At 35.6% G+C, this 19,468-nt stretch overlaps 1 protein-coding gene across 7 annotated transcripts in view; it reads left to right on the top strand.

The window, feature by feature from the left end:
• Positions 1-19,468, top strand: part of ZNF280D (zinc finger protein 280D) — a 50,016-nt gene that overhangs the window by 20,511 nt on the left and 10,037 nt on the right. For 6 of the 7 annotated variants that reach the window (XM_069025647.1, XM_069025645.1, XM_069025644.1 and 3 more), the window contains 11 exons: positions 1,680-1,789; positions 2,665-2,894; positions 4,977-5,134; positions 5,585-5,685; positions 5,778-5,924; positions 6,505-6,639; positions 8,167-8,411; positions 9,595-9,735; positions 11,417-11,479; positions 12,033-12,151; positions 12,330-12,366. In XM_069025647.1, the coding sequence (XP_068881748.1) occupies positions 1,680-1,789; positions 2,665-2,894; positions 4,977-5,134; positions 5,585-5,685; positions 5,778-5,924; positions 6,505-6,639; positions 8,167-8,411; positions 9,595-9,735; positions 11,417-11,479; positions 12,033-12,151; positions 12,330-12,366 (1,486 nt within the window). Of the gene's footprint in view, positions 1-1,679; positions 1,790-2,664; positions 2,895-4,976; positions 5,135-5,584; positions 5,686-5,777; positions 5,925-6,504; positions 6,640-8,166; positions 8,412-9,594; positions 9,736-11,416; positions 11,480-12,032; positions 12,152-12,329; positions 12,367-14,659; positions 14,758-19,468 lie in introns of all 7 variants that reach the window. The other variant, XR_011154130.1, reaches the window with a different exon arrangement.

Raw genomic sequence — 19,468 nt, 5'->3', positions numbered from 1 at the left:
AAAGATCTTTCCTTCCCTGCAAGAAGAGAGCTAGTCTAGCTGTTTCAGAGTATTAACAATTAGGGGCATTTTTTTCTCCTGAGCCAAAAGGTGCTTTCTAGTGATTGCAGTAGGCAAGGACTTATTCTTGACTTTGAGACATTTCCAAGACATCCTTTCTCCTATAATGTTAAAATGATTTTTTGGAATAAGTTCAGATTTGAGTTTTTCTGCATGTCTTATTTAGAGCTTTTTTGGTCTTTCCGGCAACCAGAAGGAAGTGGCTATAACATGAACAGTGCAGCAAAAAAATTTCCTCCACCCTGTTTCGGGTAAATTAGATATTGTGCTGCAGCCTGTAATAAAAGATAACTGAAGGATCTTGCTAAATTCAGTAAAAAAAGAAGTAGATCATATTCACTGAAAACCGTCTTTTGCTGAGTTTGTCTCTAAGCCATCCCATGCTGGCATAGCAATTTCTAATCTGTCGCAGAATCCAGCACTGAAGCACTGCAGAAATGACATTTTGCTGCAGAACTGGTTTTCTTCGACTCCGTTTGCATGTAGCTGTGATGTGTCAAAATGTTTTACCAACTGTAATAGTGAAGACTTGCAGCACTGTTCTGTGGTGCATCTTTTACATGGCCATCCGATCGTGTGAAGGACTTTCTGCTTAATAATGATTCTTAGCAAAACTATTATCTTAATGTAAATTACTGTCTACCTATGGTCTAGACAGGACTGGTTTTGTGTAAAAATGTATAGCACTGTTGCATGATCATCTCTTAACTCATACGTTTACTCATTCCCTTGTATTTCGTGGAACAGTTGACTCTGTTGAGATGTTTTTTCTGTGTTTAACTTCTAAACTACTTACTTAGTATGGAGTCCTCCAGATCTGTGAATGACCTGAGAATGCAATAAAATTTCATCTGGAAAAGTAGCTCTTGCTCTGATGTTTTTTGGCAGTTTGGAGAAAACTTGAGGCTTGGTTTTATTCATTAAAGTTTAAACGAATGCAAAGCTTTAATACTTCTCTTTTGTTCAAAAGGCATTAATCATTTATGTTGATAAGAGAATGTTATTTCCTTTAATTACTGGGAGTAATTATTAATTTAGAGGATTTATTCTCTGGATTCTCCAAAGACACCTTTGCTTAACAGAAAGCATGCATTTGAATAGGCCTGGATTCCAACAAATATCCAGAGAGAGATAGCTTCATCATTAAGAACCAAATGGCGAAATTCCTTTCCAAAACCAGTTATCTGAACCCTATTGTGATGATAATCGGGTCATGGCAGTAAACAGGCTTTATGTGTTCATTTGAAAATTAAAGTTTGTAAAACAAAAGCATCAAAAATCCATCCTGTCCAGGATGGGGTGGGCTGATAGTGCACAGAAAGAGTGCTTTCTCCCTACCATGCTACCTGTATCTCATGTGTTTTCTCCTTGTTTGTTGATAAGATTTTGTAAAATCTGTTTATCAGTCTATATCAAATAGAACAAACTCCAAGTCAGTTTGGGGAAAAAGGAAGAGTAATTAAAAGATGCTTGTAAAGCCTTGCTTATGGTTACTACAGCTTCATTGATGGTAATAGTTTTCATTTGAAATAGCATATTTTGCTAGAATTCTACTACTACTATTAAATTGAGTGTTCTACTTGGGAATTCTGAGTTTTTATATGTTTTAAATTTTACAGGGACAAATGCTGCATCCAGCACCATTAAAAATGGAGGACCTTTTCCACGGGCCTGTCCAAAGTGTAATATACATTTCAATCTTATGGATCCTCTAAAAAATCATATGAAGGTAAAATATTTTGGGGCTGGTAAACATTAGAACAAACTTTATGGGCTTCTCTTTGGTCATGGAAGAGTGCTTTGGTTTGATAGGAAGCTGGTTTGGCTTCTGTCTGGTACCAACCAGAGCCAAATGCTCAAAGTCTTGCAGTCATGAAAAGCAAGACAGGAGTAGGGGAGCTCTAAATCTTTTTGCTTTTTGCCTCATTTTTCCAATGTGCTGAAGGTAAGTATCTATGGTAATAGGCAGCCAGGTGACCCACATCTGTATAAGATTGCAGCTGACACAAAGATGACTGTGCAAATGTACCTTTTTGTCTTGATGTATCACTTGGTACATCAAGATAAAAATACTTCATACCTAATAGATAAAAAAGTTGTTAAGCTGGGGGAAAGAATTTAATTTGTAGTTCATACTTAAACACTGTGGTAAACAAAACTTTTAGAGACTGATCACTTCATCTGATTATTAAACTACTTACTACTGTTTCTGAAAACATTGTTCTCAATAAACTTATGCTTGTCAGCAAAATACTTGCATGAAAACTGCTTTTTGTTCTTGTTATTAAATGTAAATAGAAATTTTTCTCAAGAGTAAGGCAACACTAGTATTGTTTTCTTGATTAAATCTATCTTACTTGATCCTCTAAGAATCTTTCTTTTCAGTTTTATAATATATAGTGTTTTATTACTTAAACACTAGTTAAAGATGAGTCACTGTTTAAAATTGATTATGACTAAGGTCAGTGTGTAAGAGAATTAAACTTTGCATCTAACTCTCATTAGTGCCTTCAGTTTTTAAAATGCTTTTCTCATTGATGCAGTTTGGTGAGACTGATACCTTTGTTTCTCTCTGTCTCATCTCTTCTTCCTGTTTGCATCCAGTATTGTTGTCCAGATATGGTAAATAACTTTTTCCCGGGAGTGATCAAAACAGAGTGTTTGAACACAACAAGTAAGACTGCTGAATCTGAGAAAGGAAAATTGATTATGTTAGTTAATGACTTTTATTATGGAAAGGATGAAGGTGACCTCCAGCAGGTACAACAAGAGCAGAAGACTCATACGACATTTAAATGCATCAGTTGTCTCAAAGTTCTGAAAAATAACATAAGGTATTTGAACTTGCTTCCTTAATTATTTGTTAATCACTTACAACCCATAGTAGTCTCGTGTATTAAAATTTTGTCGCTCTGGAGTAGAGTTGCTTTCATACTGAAAACTGATAATATTGGGTAACTGAAAAGAAATTGAATTAATTTTTGCTTTGCATGTATGGCCATAACTTGAAACCTTTTACAGATTAGAGTATAAATTTTAGTGGTGCCTAACATAAAGACAGAATTTTGATAAGAGCAGTTGTAGGACTTTGGGGTTAGAAAGGGCAACACAAAGTATTTTACAATTTGCTGTCTGGATTGATGGCTATATTGGTAGATGCAAGTGTTAATTCTCTTTAGGGACACCCAAGGACTAATAGTCAGTCGTTCACTTATGTAACATCTGTTATTTTGTTGGAGTAATTTTACTTCCAAATGCTGATAAAACCCCCGTAAGCTGTTTTAGTAGGTAGACAAGTTTGTGTCATCGTTCCTTTGGAAGTTAAGGTCACTGAACTTTTTTACATGTGCTCTTGAAGGGAAGCTGAAGTAGCAGAATGTAAAATTGAAAAATGGACTATTGTTTCAAAGGGCACAGTCTGCAAGTTAAAGTGAACAGGTTTATGCTAACATTAGACAACGTATTATTGAAAAAAACCCAAGTTTTCTGTAATTAAAGCAGTGACATTTGCTATTAATCATTAAATAGGCATTATTTTCTACTCAGCATTATATTGTAAGCAATCGCTGCTTTGGTGCCTATGTGTTCCACAGCAAGTCATTAAAAATGTACGAGCCCTTTTTTTTTTTTTCAATTTCTGTAGGGTTGACTTAAACCATATTAATTTTGCCTGTAACTTTGTAGCTTTATTCCATAGTTCTGTGACTTAAGAATTTTTATTTCAAGGTGTATTTTGCACCTTTATATATAGTGGACAAAATAAGTACATATTACCTTCATTGTTCAAGTATAAGTTTTTTGACCAAAATCAAAAGCAGAAAGTGATTCATCATGGTAATCCCCTACTTTCTTTAAACGATCTGTGGTTGAACATACCATTACAATAATTTTCTGTTAAGGCATTATGCAGTAATAGTGTCAGTTCCTTTTGTCTGCTTAGGAACCTGGATAGACTCGGTTGGCTTTTTCTGGTTTTCTTGTTTCTGTTTTTCAAGCAACTGTACGATATTAGGAGCTTGAGCTCAAGAGATTTTTCTCCTTGCTCATTTGTTTTTTCCAGTTCCAAGGTCTACATTCCTTTTTTGAGTATGGTCTACATTTAGTAGTTCTTCTGGCTGTATTGAAATGAAGTGCATTCAAAACAGGAATTTTGGAAATTGAACAGTAATGGATTTGCAGCTAACCTGTCCTTGTGCTGCTTCACCAGTAACAATGACCTGCTGATGCTGTTGTGGGTGCCTGGACTTCTCAGCCAGAATAGGTTCCTACTTCAGACAGGTGGACAGATGAATGAGGAAAAGCTGGTGACTTAAAGTAGCAACATACCAGTTTCTCCATCGACTCTTTTGACATCGGCTGCACAGTGACATTTTGTCAACTGTCCTTCATAATTCAACGTCAGGCCTAAATGCTTTAGACAAAGAAGGCTCCTGGAGCCCTGCCAGTTTTGAATGGACGTGGTTTCACATAAAGCTATCCGGTCCAAATTGCAGATATGTTCTTGCTACTTCATAGTCTTCAGCAGAGCTAAAGTTAAACTTGTTTCAGAATGTGGCCTTGAGATTGCTGGTGGCAAATGAAGTGTGAACAGTTGATGAATTCTTGTTGTCTTTGCTTACTTCCATTTATTCCAATGCAAGAATTTTGTCTAAGCAGACATGAGAAATGTGATAGATTATTTAGTCTTAGAACATGTTTTAGGCTTGCTGTGTGTTCCTTAAAGTCAAAGATTTCTAGTGAGCTTTAAGTTTGTTGCCTTTTTTTTAGCAAGCACTTATTACTTAGTTGGTTTTTTTTTTTTAAAATTGAGAAGTCCATACAGAGTAAAGTTTCTAAAGAATCCTGTACATTTTGCATGTGATATGTATAGGGAATGTTAAAATGTAGTTTTTGCACCTGTTCACTATAATTTAAAGGTTTATGAACCACATGAAACATCACTTGGAGCTTGAGAAGCAAAGCAATGAAAGTTGGGAAAGCCACACCACCTGCCAGCACTGTTACCGACAGTTCCCTACCCCATTCCAGCTGCAGTGCCACATTGAGAGTACACACACACCTTATGAGTCATCCAGTGAGTTGGATCCTATCATAATGCATTTTTTTCCTAAGCCAAAACTTTTAGAAATTTTCCAACTTTTATTTCATGGTTTGTAATTTCAGAATAAAGCTATTGTATTTAAAGAACAATAATCTTGAGATTTAATATAGGAACAGAGCGTTTTTAAGAGCAATGTATGTGCAAAAAAGTATTTTAAAAAGCTTTTTGATTTTTTCCTTGTGTTTTTTGTTTGCTTATTTGTTTATTTTTAATTGAAAGCTTTACTTTAAGAACTCCTGTTTAAGGCCCTTGCCTTCCTGGCCTTCTGAAATTGTGCAGGGAATTTCTTCTAAAGCGTAGAATAATCATTAGATTGCTTTATATTTAGTGATATATACAGTTCACATTATATATGTATTATAATTTATCTGTATATGACCCCTATCAAATTTTTACCTTTTTCTTGTTTTTCACTTTTTCTAGCAATTTGTAAAATCTGTGAATTATCATTTGAAACAGAGCAAGTTCTTTTGCAACATATGAAGGACAATCATAAGCCAGGTGAAATGCCGTATGTTTGCCAGGTATCTGAGTGACTTTTGTATTTAGATGACACCACTCCCCTGTCTTCACTGTCAATAAACTTGTAACAAAAAAGCCAAACTTTTTATTTTAGGTGTGCAACTACAGATCCTCAGCTTTTTCAGATGTAGAAACGCATTTTAGAACAGTTCATGAAAACACAAAACATTTGCTATGCCCGTTTTGCCTCAAAGTAATTAAAATTGGAGCACCATATATGCATCATTACATGAGGCATCAGGTAAGCAGGTATTTTCAATCATTAATGCTAGAAAAATGCTAAACACATCTAAGGAATCTTCCTCTGGAAGAAGAAACACAGCTGATTTGTATGGTGGTTACTGGATAAGAATAGTTAATAAGAGTACTTCAGAAGAATTGCAGAAGTCTTTAAACTAATCATTAGACTTGGTCTTGTTTTTGTGTGATAGCAGCTCCCTGTTTAAAATAATCTCTGAATATCCTTGAAAGAATTTTATTGCTATTTGGTTTCTTCGTTACATTGCAGTGATGTGATATGATTCTGCTTTTCTTGAGGTTACTATAGCAAACCTGCCACTAGTTGAAATAAAGAAAAAGATAATGAAGTACTGTGTCTTGTAACTGGTAATCTGATTCCTCCTCCTTTTAGTTATTGTACTGCCTTGCATTTTCAAGTATCTAATTCCTACAGAGTATCCTGTCTTTGTACAGTATTAGGAGTTTGTTTATTTAGTTGATGTTTTAGGAACTGCATAAGCACTGCTTGAGACAAGCTAGGGCTAGAGTTTTGTTTGTCATGCCATCCATGCTTACTATAGATTGTCATTTATCTTTAAAAGAAAAAGGGAATATACCGTTGCACTAAATGCAGACTGCAATTTTTAACATGCAAAGAAAAAATGGATCACAAGACTCAGCATCACCGAACATTTAGGAAACCCAAGCAATTAGAAGGCTTGCCTCCTGGAACAAAGGTGAGAGTTCATGCAGGAAAACTAGAGGGGACAAAGGGAAAATAAGCCTTGCTAAAGAGTAAAATGAAAGAAGTGCTTTTCTCCTTTCTTTTCCCGAACAAAGCGTTTGGGATTGTATTGTTTTGTGTGTGTTGTGTTTTGGTTTTTTTCCTCACCTCTAAAACTAAAACTCTAAAAAACACTCCTGTTTCAAGAATTACCAGGCACAGTTTATGGTTTCTTCCTGGTGATGCGTGGTTTTGCTTTCTGTCCCATTGTTCCATACACCTACATGCATGCTAGTAGTCCAGCCAGAGCTGCTGCTTTCTTGAGTTGATGGTTTATTTGTCCCCTCCCATTCATCCTTTCTTGTGCTGGGAGCTTCTTCTGCATCATTTCTTGTGAAAAATTTTCAACTTAGGGAAGGTGGTGGCAAAAAACCATTTAAAAACGCAAGACCTCCTTCTGCATAGAATATATATGCTCAAAACTGAGTTCAGCAGGTCTTTTTTAGGTTCATCATTTGAAGGTGTGTGAGGGAAACTTGGGTCCTCTCAGAACACTTATGCTGTCTTTAAGTCATTCTCCCATTTCTCAAGAAGGAGCTACTTAGACTAGGATTTTCTTGTAGATTTTGGGACTTTTTCCAACAGTTTTTTAGTAGACTGTTAAAATATATGTCCTTTTAGTTGCAAGGAAGAAGAAAAGTTAACATTTTGATCAGCTCTTACAGTTCATTTGCTGTAGAGTCAGGAAGGGAAAGTGACTGCAGTTGCTGTTCATTGTCCTTCTTAGCAGAAGGAATGTAAAGCACTGATTCTTTACTCTGTGACAATACCTCAATTTTTTAAAGATTTCAGGGTCTTCATGACCTAATAAAAACTTAGATTATGTTGAAATTCTCATGTTAGTAGACCTTGACAGGATGCAAATGATAATACTGAAGAACCTGGAATCAGGTTTAGAAGACAAGGTGCTTCTAAACTAGGAGTATGGGTATGAAATATAATTAGGAGTCATATTGTGAGTCAAAACCACATTTGAGAGCATGACAAGGGAGTTGGAGAATACCAGATGAGAGGTCAGAAACCAGAATTAGTCCTTGGAGTTCTAGGATGAGGAGCAAAATTACCTGAAGGGAGTAGACTGGCTCATCATGAGGCAACAAGACACGGACTTTTTTGTTAAATCCGGGCACTGATGGAATGGTTTGATATTCATCTTAGTAGGGCTGATTGGCCTGAGACTTCTGCTACATTTTTTTTTCATTTAAGAAAGCAGGATATAGCCAGTTGCAGCTCTGAAAAGAAAACTGTGTTTTCCCACTTCAACCAAAATGAGCTTTTTAAGCATCCAGTAGGCTATTTGAGGTTAACTCTAGGCCAACAGTATTTTCAGTATTTTGTATTCTTCAAAGTAGTCTTTAATCAGGAGAGTTTTTTTATGCTATGATTTGTGCTGTAAAGTGGCTTAAACTTTGAGACAAATAGAAGTGGGAACTTGGAGAGCTTAAATCTAAACAAAATTTTTTTTATTTCATACTTATAGGTGACTATTCGAGCATCTTTGGGATCTCATCAGTCAGGATCATCAGCTACATCTTCTGTTAGTACAAGCAGTTCCACATTTCAATTATCACCTAAAACTAAAAATGAAACCACTAAAAATCATAACAAATCTAGTACAAGTAAGTCAAGAGGAAAATCAAAACAATCTACATCAAAGAAACAAAATGCATGGACGAACAGCAGAAAAAAAAAAGAACCTACAAATATAGCATTTCATAATCTAAGGTAAAATACTAGCATTAAAATTGTCTTTAAGTACACTTTGAATATAAATCATCTGATGGTCTTTCAGTAACTTTAATACTGTAATACAGAAGATCTGACACCTCAGGTTTGCCGAGAAAGCAGATGCATAAACTTTCCACATACTGTTATTGTGGTTATAATTTCGAATCTTCATTCACTGATTTTGGTGGTGGCAGACTACTTTATGATGGAAGAACAAGTGTTCTGGAAACTTCTCTGTGTCACATTTAGAACTTTTCTCTGCTTGGAGTCACAGACTCTTGAAATACTGACTCATTATTCAGATTTATGTTTAGAACTTACCTGTGGAGAGGAATACATCTGCCTGGGTGTTCTCTGGAAGTTTTCTTATGGAGAGAAACTGTTTTCTATTGTTGTTATTGTTCTCATTTTATTTGAACCTGTTAGTTAAAAGATTAAATCCTATCTATCCTAGGAGATACCCCATTTTGGGGACCTAATAAAAAAGAAATCAGGAAAGTAAAAACAAGCTATTAGGAGAATACTGTCCTTATCTTTACAATTTATTGGGGTTTGCTGTCCTTATGTTACTGTTTTCATGGGTGTTATATGGACTAGAATGTAATTTCATTGGTTATGATGACTTAGCATTTTTCTTTGTCAAAGATGGTAGATGTCACCCCTCCAGTACCTAACTTTCTCAGTGTGTAGCTCTGGGAGACATCCAAAAACAGTCAGCAAAACTGGGGAAGAGCAGGATTACATTCTTGCTTTGTAGATGTTTGAAAGCTTGTGGGTAATATTGGGGTGACAGAAAAGCCAAGGACTTTTTCTGTGCATTGTGATGGATGGAAACAATTATTGGAAATACTTCTCGAGTGTATAGAGACAACAGCAGCAGCTGAAGTTGGAGGTTCCTATCCACTGCATTATCTCTTGTTTCCAGGAGTGGCCAATAATGGATGCTTACATTACCTTGCACATTTTTATTAGGATCATAATGAAATCATAGTTCAAGTAAAGCAAAGTTTTGTTCATGTGTGCCAGTGTAACTTAAAAGTATTTAGCTGATGCATTTTTAAGTTTCTCAATTTTCCCTAGTGTAGGCAAATTTGCTACTTACCTAAAGCAAGAAGTTTGAAGTAGTTATCTCTTCTGGAAGTGTTGCTATTAACTGATAACTTTTTCATGTTACTGTTAGGCATCGTATGGGAACGCACAAATGCATTGAGTGTTTCTCAGAAATAAAAGATTTTGCGAGTCACTTTCCTGCTTACGTCCACTGTAGCTTATGCAGATACAACACCAGCTGTAGCAAAGCCTATGTGAATCACATGATGAGGTAAGAACTCTTCGAAGTTTTTACTGGCTTAGCAAATACTTCCTAAGTTCATGTAAGGTGTGAAGTGTTTGTTAAGTGAATTTTGAACTGGGTCCTCAGACTGGTAGGGAAATGTGTGCGGTTGGATTTTTTACTTTGTAATGAAGGCTTAAACTCCATGTTCCTGTTTTGCTTTAAAAATCAGTGGTTCAGGCAATGTTATGCGTTTGCTTCAGAGTTTCTATGGGATCTTCCTTGATCACTTCAGCCTGACTTGTCAAATGATGACTAATGATTGCATGTTCTCTGGGTTTCAGATTGAATGCCTCATCTGATTTTACAAGTGCTGAATGCCCATGGGCCACAGCTATTGCTAGTGAAATCTGTGCTCAGATTTAAAGGATGTCTCAAACAGCAAACTCAAGTGGATACTTTTTCTTACACTACTTCTGGTCATCCATAGACATAACATCTCATTTTGTCACCAGTTGTGGGGCAGCGTAGAGTATTAGTGATGACAGCTGTAAAAAAGCCTGTTAAGAAAACAAATGCATTAGTTCTCAGAGCCATAGAATTATACTGTCCAATAATTAGATACAGATCACATAGCAGTGACAGTAAAACTAAATTTTAAAAACCTACTTGTTAATCCTGTGCCCTGAACAAGCCAACTGTGTTGTGGAAAATACTGAATGTGATTTTCTTTCTGAATTCATGTACATAGAAAATGCCTTGACATTTGTGAATGCTATAATTCTTGAATCTGTGACCTAAGTCTTTAGATATATTTTATATACATTGACCCTATGCATACTAATTTCAATGCTCATGGAAGTCCTAGGCTGAAATAGTTTACATGCTTTTATGTGTATAATCTATGCTTAAAAAAAAACCAAATTAATTCCAATTGTACAAGAAAAAATATACTCTGGAAGGGGAAAGGAATCTAAGGTAAACTGTTCCTGTTGTTGCCAGTGGTCTGGATGACAGGTCAAATTCATCCATGCAGTAAATTGGCCAATCTTTTGTCCTTTGTCCCCTCGATTCACTAAAGTATCTCCTATCTGATCCTTTGCAGCACCTACCATCACCTCTTTTTTGGTGAGTGTAAGGAAAAAGTAATGGTGAGGAGGAGGACTGTTAGAGGGAGGGTGTTTGTGGAGGAGCAACCCCTGTACTGAGCTGCCTGCACGTTGTTCCATGGGAGAGAACAGTGTTGGCACATACTTAACCTGCGTAAGAGACAATTTACAGGTTATCTGAAAATTTTATTTCTCCTTGAAAGCCATGTCTTTAGGAAGCACAAGTTCAACCAAGTTTTAGCTCTTTTGTGGTGCACTCCATAGCTACAGCCATGGTTCTTCAAAAGCTGATCTGCTCATGGAAGCAATAGAAGTATGTTCTTGCAAGACTGTGCCAATAAAGTTAATCTTTTCATCTCCCAAGCTCATTTACAAGGGAGACAATGTTTTACGCTAGAGCTGAGATTCACAAGTCCATAAGCTTTAAGCAATTTAATGTTTAAGAATAATGCAGTTCAGTAACTTAGGCTTCTATTTTCATGTCTTGTCATAAGCAAATTGCAGTACCATGAATAGTGAGGTGAAGAAAGTCACTGTACCAACACAGCCTTTCAGAGGGGATATGTGGAGTAATGTATTTAAGAAAACTGGTCTAAGTGGTAATGTTTTCATATATTTAGTTTTCACAGTGCTCGTCCAAGTAAAAGATTTTGGATCTTTAAGAAGCATTCAGAAGAGCTACGGTAATTCAGCTTTTTTCAGTTACAGATCATGATGTTTTTACTTTCTGATGTTGAACTAATAACTTAGTTGAGATTATAACCTCTTGAATTTCCACAATTTAGAACAAAGAAATAAAACCATTAGCTTTTCCAATAGCAGTGTTCTGGTCAGTGACATATACTTATTTGTCCACATTTATGAACTTAATTCTGAGCAGTCTTCAAATTTTTTTTATTATTATTTTTTTGGTTATTCATAAGGTGCCAAATGGGGAGGGGGTCAGGGATAGAAAAAAACAACCATCCGAACAGAGAAATTCATGCTCTACAGATAAATTTCTGTCTAAAGTCATGTTCTTTGTACTATATCCAGCATGGAGATGCCCTGCTCATTGATGGGAATTTCCTGATACTAGTTGCAGTAGAAAAAGTAAGATTATGTTTTTGTGAATCATCTCATCTGAAGTTGAATGATTTTTTTTTTTTTAATAGTCTGTCTAGTTGCTGTAAGTTAAGAAAAGTGTTTCCATGACCATGTTGTATTTACAGTCCCTTTTTACTTTGTATTTCCTAGAGGTGTGACTGTAGTGTGTCTTAACTGTGATTTCCTGGCTGATGCTTCTGGCTTGGATAGCATGGCCGCACATCTGAGTGAGAACCACACTCATACGTGCCAAGTTATTATAGAGAAAGGTGAGTACAAGTAGTATCTTTATTATACAGTATATAAATATTTACATGTAGATAGCTCTTGTGTTATCGCAGTCCTATTTTGAGCTGCATTATTTCTGTACTTGCATTTGACAGTGAGTACTTCTGTATTTCCACATTTTAAAATATTCTTAATTAAGTCCTTTGTTTTTATTTTCAGTTTCCACAGATAACCCAACTGCTGCACAAGTGTCTCAGTAAGTTTTATTTTACTGTTTAATGTTTTTTTTCTATTAATTTAGTGATAGATGGCCAAAATTTGCACTTTGAACTTGGGCTTTTTTTTAATTCCATAGAATTTGAAATGTATGGATGAACACAGGCCTTTACTGTTCTAGTGCTTTTTCATTTTACCATGTCCTCAATTACAAGAATGAAGAGATAAAATTACCTATTGCAGCTAAAACAAAATCAGGCTTTTGTTTGGAGAGACATAAATAATTGTTGCGATGTTGGAACTTCTGAATTCTGACCTGTTTATACACAATGAGACTGTTACTTCTACTTAATACTAGCTTTATCAAATTACTGGTTTATGTTCTTTATGTTATATGAATATGAATGCAAAAAGGAATGTCCTTTACTGAAATAGGACAAATTCAGTCTTAATATTTAAAAATATTTAGGAATTATTTTCAAAATTATATTCTTTATATGACAGAGTCACACTGTTTTGTATTAGCTTTTTTGTTCTGACTTTCAAAGAAGAATTAGTATGTATTAATCAGGGTTTTTTAAGGATTTGAAAGAGAACTTGCAGTATTGTGGAGATTGTTTCAGATTGAGTTAGTTTGGGTTTTTTTAAACCTAAGAGGAATCAGACATGCTAAGCCCTTCCTGATTGTCCTGGAACAGTTTCTGAGGCTTTGCAGTGTAGTTTATGAGCCTGTTTATGCCTTAATTCAAGGTTTAGAGGTCAGTTAAATCAAACCATTTGTGTTTTCTTCAAACCATTTCAGAACACAGAATCAAAAATGTCAATTAGACTGCAAAGAACTATTTTAAAAGATAGAAGAAAATGGTTTAACCCTGGTAGAGTCCATCTAGCCTTTAGCAGGATTCTAAAAGGAATTTAGATTGTCTCATGTATGGTGAGAACTCTGCCAACAGAGGGATAAGTTCTTAGGCCTCTAAGGATAAATCAGCTTTCACTGAGCTTTGGAAATATCCCAAATAGATTATTTAATATTTATTAGGTATTTTATTAGTTTCCATCAAGTGGCTAGTAAGAGGGGGTCCTCTAGTAGGTTATCTTTCAGTGCAACTCAAACAATGAGAAAATAAAGTGTTGAGCTATGATACCAGTGGAAATCTTAGCTTTTGTATTTGGAGCTGGCATTAGGTGTTGGGAATTTAATATTTGCTGAACTGCATGGAAGGAAAGGTTATAGATGTGTTGAATGGTGGTTGAAGATGTACAGCTGTGGCAGGCTGTTGTCAGTACTGCAAAAGGATCTTGCTGTCTTGAATACATTACAGAGATATACGGAAATACGTAAAAATGTTGGATATAGGGATATATATGTATTACTCAGAAGCAGATGGGGAAGCACTGCAAAGATTTGAAGTGAAGTCAAGAATATATGCAGGTTTGTTTCTGCAGGATGTTAGGTTAGGACAGATGCAGATAGCCATTATTTTTGAGAGTTCTGATGCCAACATAAAATTAGTTACTGGCACCACATGAAGTGATGTAAAATCCTTGATGGTGTTTTTTGAAACTGTCAGGCTCATAGACTTCATTAACTTTAGTTAGTCTTGTCCATTTCCATATACTAGTTCTCTGATACTTTGGGCAAGAATGTATCATTGCTAAACTGAAGAATATGAAATGCATGTGTAGCAGATTTTTAATTCATAATTTGCTGTACAGAGTACAAACAAAAAATGTTCATCTTTTTGCGGGCTGGTTCTTAGTGGTACTCTTTGGTTGCTTTGGAAGAAGAGGAACTTGCAGACAATATTCATAACTTTTGCTGTATAGTTTCTCAATGATCTCTGAATGTTCCTTCCAATTCTTTGACCTATAACTCAATGACTTGTTTATGAGACTCTTCAGAATCACTTCATCATTGGAAACAATGACTCACAATTACAATCTTGAACACTTTTGGATCTTCTCTTGCATCTCTCAGATGGTGTCTTTTGGTGTCTTTTATTATATATTGGATTGTCTGCATGTGTTTTAAAACTCATCTTTATTGCTAATGATCAGACATGTTCCATGAACTCTGTACTGTTACAGAGCCTGTCTTTGGACCAGAATCCTGCCATTAGTAATACAGATAACCTAGCTGGGGATGTTCCAGAAGAGTTTGTTTTTTAAATTTTTACTCTACAGAGAGTCTCCTTGTTTATTTGGTGATCCACCTTGTGCTGAGGGAGTAAGATGTAATAACTATGCGAGTACTCTTCTAATGCTCAACTCTCTGCTTTGCACAACCATTAACATATTTTTAAATGAACTGACAGCAGACATTTTTGTTGCAGGGCAGTTGAAAGTGAGCAGGTATCCTATACTGCCTTGGCTCACTGATACATCATTGTGGACCAGAAAATTGAACCCAGTCCAGCTTGGGATTATTTTGGTATGTAAGCAAACAAGGATCTGACCAGACCTTTTCCTTTTTCTTCATGCATTGAAGCTGTGGTATTCTCTTCTTGCATCTTTTAGACAGCAGGTCTGGTCTTTTCTCCCAATATTGTAGTCAAAGGCCCTTTTTGATAATGTTCTCTGCTTTGCAGCATTGATTTGCAGCTTTTTAGGGGCTGTACCCAGTTGAAGAGAGGCTTACCAGGAGTTATGTGATGCAGCGTTTCTTTGCTGCTCATGTGCAGTGTTTCTTCCCTGTTCCAGTCTATCAGTATCATCCCAAGCTAGAGTAGTGTGTAAATGGGATGTATATGAGCTGACATCAAAGCCCGTTTTGTTCTGAACTTGATCCCACCTTCTGAAACTAAAAGGCTTTGTCATTCTTTTTGGGTGTACACTAAAGCATACAAGTCCTGATCTATTTAATATTCAAGTAAGTTGCATTTTTTTTCTGCCAGTGACTTTACGGTATATAGTGGCAAAATATGCTTTGAATGACTTCTGTTGCATTTAACTACATAAACTGAGTCTTGGCCAAAGGAATTTATTAGCTGTTTTGCTCTCTGGTAGGTAAGCTTCTTTTTGCTCCAAAATACTGTGAGAGGAGGAAAGCACTTAATGGAAGTACATACATTTATTGAGCCTTGATTCTGAGGGTGGAGCAGCTACAGTTCCAGTTCATTCACACCTTGTTCTTTTAGTATCATGTCTCATCTTCAAGGATGCTCTACTCAAGCTGCTGAGACATCTGCTGCTTTTGATTTTACTGCTTCTGACTTAATCTGCAGTTCTAGATTATGGCAAGTTTATCCATCAGGATATGTGATGACCTTTCCTTTTGCCATGATGAACATCTAATGTTCCTCCAAACTCAGCCTCCTGTTTACAGTGGATATATCTTGATTGAATCTCTCATTTTCTAGCCTGCAAGCAACGTAATAGATAAAGCTTACCTCACTCAAGGATAAGTCACTGATATAACTTCCTAGTTGTAAGAGTTTGGTTTTGGTGAATGTAAGCTGTTCTTGATTTGCAGCACTTCCTTTTTCTGAATAATCAAATTCTCTGAGATTAATTCATTTTGACCAGTTTTTTTGTCCTCTTGACTTTTAGTACTCAAACAGTCACAGGTCTGGTGATAGTGAGCTTCTGCAGCCATCATAGTGTTGCTAATAATGGCAAGGATCCTGTCATCCATTGTCTCTTTGTTTTGTGACCGAGTGTCTGCACACTTAGTACTCTAAAGTCTTGTTCTTTTTGCTACTTTTTTTCCTTCTGACAGAAGCTGTGTTCCTTCTTGATTGCTGCTGTTCAGCTTCAAGCATCACTTACCTACTACAGGTTTTTCTTGCAGGACTTAATTCTGTTTTGACACAGCAGCATTCAAAAAAGCATAGTGGATTTGTGTTTTCATTGTGAACATGCTGTTCATTTCAGAGGAAGTTGAATCCGTATTTCACTTTCATTCAGGTTTGCGACAACAAGAAGAATGGAATGTGATTGCAGGTTTTTGTGGCTTTCAGAAACATTCTCTAAGAATTTCTCAGAAATTACACTAGATAGACACTTGGATTTGAAGTTATATGAATTATACATCTTTTGAATGCTTATTTGGAGTATTATCCTTCTGTTCTTTTGCAGCTTTGCTACAGAAATTAAGATTCCAAACTTGTATTTTGAAAAATTATAGACTACTTCTACTTACAGATATGAGAGATTTGTGGAAATGGTTCATGTAGACTCAGTTGGCCTTGTGACATCCTGTTTCCATTTGTGTGAGGATCTCAGAAAAGTTACTCATGTGGAAAACTCATAAAACCACTTCTAAATCATGCAAATAAACCTGCCTGCCTTAGTGTTAAATCTGTCTTATGGTCCCAACAATTTATGTGAGTAATGCGATATATTAGACCACCTCTGCAAGGGCAGAGCATGAATATGCATGATATAACCAGTTTAGCTTATGGTCAAAAAAAAATTAAGATTTCATTTGTATGTGCTTTAACCTCTCTTTTTGTTATTTCTAGGACATTGAGTGTTATTGCTTGACTAGCCAGTTATGTCTTATATTTGCTTTGAAAGTCTTACAAACAAAGTAAATGTTTCTGTAATTCTGTTACATGTAATTGTGCAGCATTTAAAGTTACATCTGTCAAAATAGAGAAGTTCTGCTAGACGGTGGGATTCGTTAAAAAAAAGTGCCAACACCCAAGAATCCCAAACCCAGTGACCTTTTCATTCTTTTGGGTATGAATAGATTTAAATTTATTAATGCTGGATATGATTCAACTGAGTGTCTGGAAGATACCTTGAGTCACTTAAAGTTGATTTCTATAAATTCTTGAAGCTACAGTCATCCCAGAAAAGGTTGCTTTTGATTAGGTGTGGACAAAAGAGAAATATTTGGCAAAAGATTCCAGCTGAGTTTGTTCCGCTTACCCAGTGAGCCTTTGGTAGTAAGAAAACATGAGAGATTGCTGGGAAGACAGTGGCTCCTGATTTGAGCTCTGTGTGTGGGCAAATATATAGAATTTTGTTATGTGAGAGCAGGGCAAGCAATGAGACTGAGTTTCCGTAGAGTACTCCTATTTGTCCTTAACTGCCTTTTAGAGTCTAGTTTTTGTTACTGACTCCAGGTCTCTTCCATTAGTCCTAGGTGGCTCTTCTCTCGACTAAAGTTTCAGATCAAACTGAATTTAGACTTCAAGGTGTCTAAATTATTTTTCTTATTTGACTTTTGCTCTGAATCTCTTTGGTTTTATGGCTGATCCATTCTATTGACTATCTCAAGGTGAAATTTTGTGCTCAGGTGCTGCTTTTTTATGGGCAATTTTTTTAAAGGCTTGACAATTAAAGGGCATATTTTCATTGTTCTTAACTAGAACTTTTTGTAGAGTGAAGAATCTTTGGAGGGTTCTAGGTAGGTTTCAGAATTGTTCAAAATTGTTGGACCAACAGGCTGTACTTACTGGAGGTGGTCAAAATCTTTATTTTCATAATGTTCTTTCCAGAAGCACTGTAACTTCACAGATGTAAGAAAGCATTGCCTTTGTCGATGTTGAGACCTATGGGATTTAAGACTACTTGTAGCATAAAAGTGTTGGGAACATCACAAGGTGATAATTTTCTATGGTTTAGTGTCTATTCATGCAACTTCTGCCAATTACAAATTAGAAGGAACTGCTTTCTAAAACTATTCCTAAACAAAATTAAGGTTGAGAGTATACATCATGTATCCAAGGTAAACCATAATAACAAAGATGTGGTTACTACAAAATGTTACAAACTGTGCTCATTTCCAAACCAGCACAAACCATTAGCCAGTTTGAATCCATTCTATCAGCTATAAAACATGAACACAGAAATCTCTCAAATTTGATCATGTAAAGTAACATTTATAATGGATTTAAAATAAAATAGATATTGGATCCAATTCACATCCATTTAATTTAGTGGCAAAACTTTAATTTATTGAGACAAGAAGAACAGTTTTGTCCTTGGATACACAATACCTGATATATTTGTGTCTAAGTTGTTCTGGTCTTTCAGGAGTGATTGTTACATGACAAATGGCTATTTCCAACATACTTGTTTTAAGTTCTTGCATAGAAATCATTAAAGCGGTAAAGCTAAGCTAAGTATTTGGTGTTGCATCATCTTCCACTGGTGGGACTACTCATGATTAAATACCTCAGAGTATTTAAGTCCTGACCCCAAAAAATGTGTTCTCATTTGATTTATCCTGATTATTTCTCTGTTAATTAGAAGAGTATTTTTACAGTGCTACTGAAACCAACCCTTTTTTGTAGATATTATTGCCATCTATTGTTGCAGAGTAAGATATAATAATAATGTGTAGTTGTTTATGCTACAGTTTAAGATGCTGGTTAGCTCCTAGAGCATTAATGTTAGAAGATATTCATAATGTGGTGAAACTATGTGCTTAAATTCTTTAAAAGGTGTGGATTTAGGCTGCTCTTTCTGATTTAGGAAAGTACATGTGGTTGATCAATCTAATATTTGTATACAGTTTTCAGAAAATTTAAGTGGTAAAGCTGTTTTTTGTGTCAAGTATTTTGCACCCTGTAGACAACCATTAAGACTTGCTGAGGTTGTGAATAATTTAATTTATGATTAATAACATTATCTAAATATAATAGAGGCGACACCATACTTCAGCAGATTAAATTTGCTTTAATGCAGCATCGACAAAGAAGATACAGGCATAAGCAATTTTGAGGGCTTTGTTTGGTTCTGCTTTTCTTCTATAAGAAACCTTTGAAAGGTTAGATTTTGTTAGAACTGATGACTTAAGAAGTTTTGTAGGAGATGCTTCTTGCTATCTGTGCGATAACATTTACTTATAGAAACACAGAAAATCAATTTTGGTGATGTTGTGATAAGCTGTTTAATTAATGTGGTTTTAAAAGTCAATAAATTTAAATAATTTATAGCTCATCTAATGTATGGACTGTGCCTGTAAAGGTATTTTGCAGGAAGCATCCCCTCTAGATAGTAGTTGGAGGTCAGCTGCAATGTTTTACAGTTGTCCTAAAGTAAACTACAGCTCTGTTCTGGGTATCTGGGTTATGGTAGACAAGTAAAAGATAACTGAGCTTATACTGTGGAATTTTTTTGTCAGATAGCTTTATGCACTAAATTTAACATTTCAGATCTTTAAAATACTTCAGTTATGGTTTAAAAGG

The sequence above is a fragment of the Aphelocoma coerulescens genome, chromosome 10 (genome assembly GCF_041296385.1).
Source record: "Aphelocoma coerulescens isolate FSJ_1873_10779 chromosome 10, UR_Acoe_1.0, whole genome shotgun sequence".
In the NCBI taxonomy this organism is placed as follows: domain Eukaryota; kingdom Metazoa; phylum Chordata; class Aves; order Passeriformes; family Corvidae; genus Aphelocoma; species Aphelocoma coerulescens.
The sequence above is the reverse complement of the archived record's forward strand: the minus strand, read 5'-3'. Positions and strand labels throughout refer to the sequence as shown.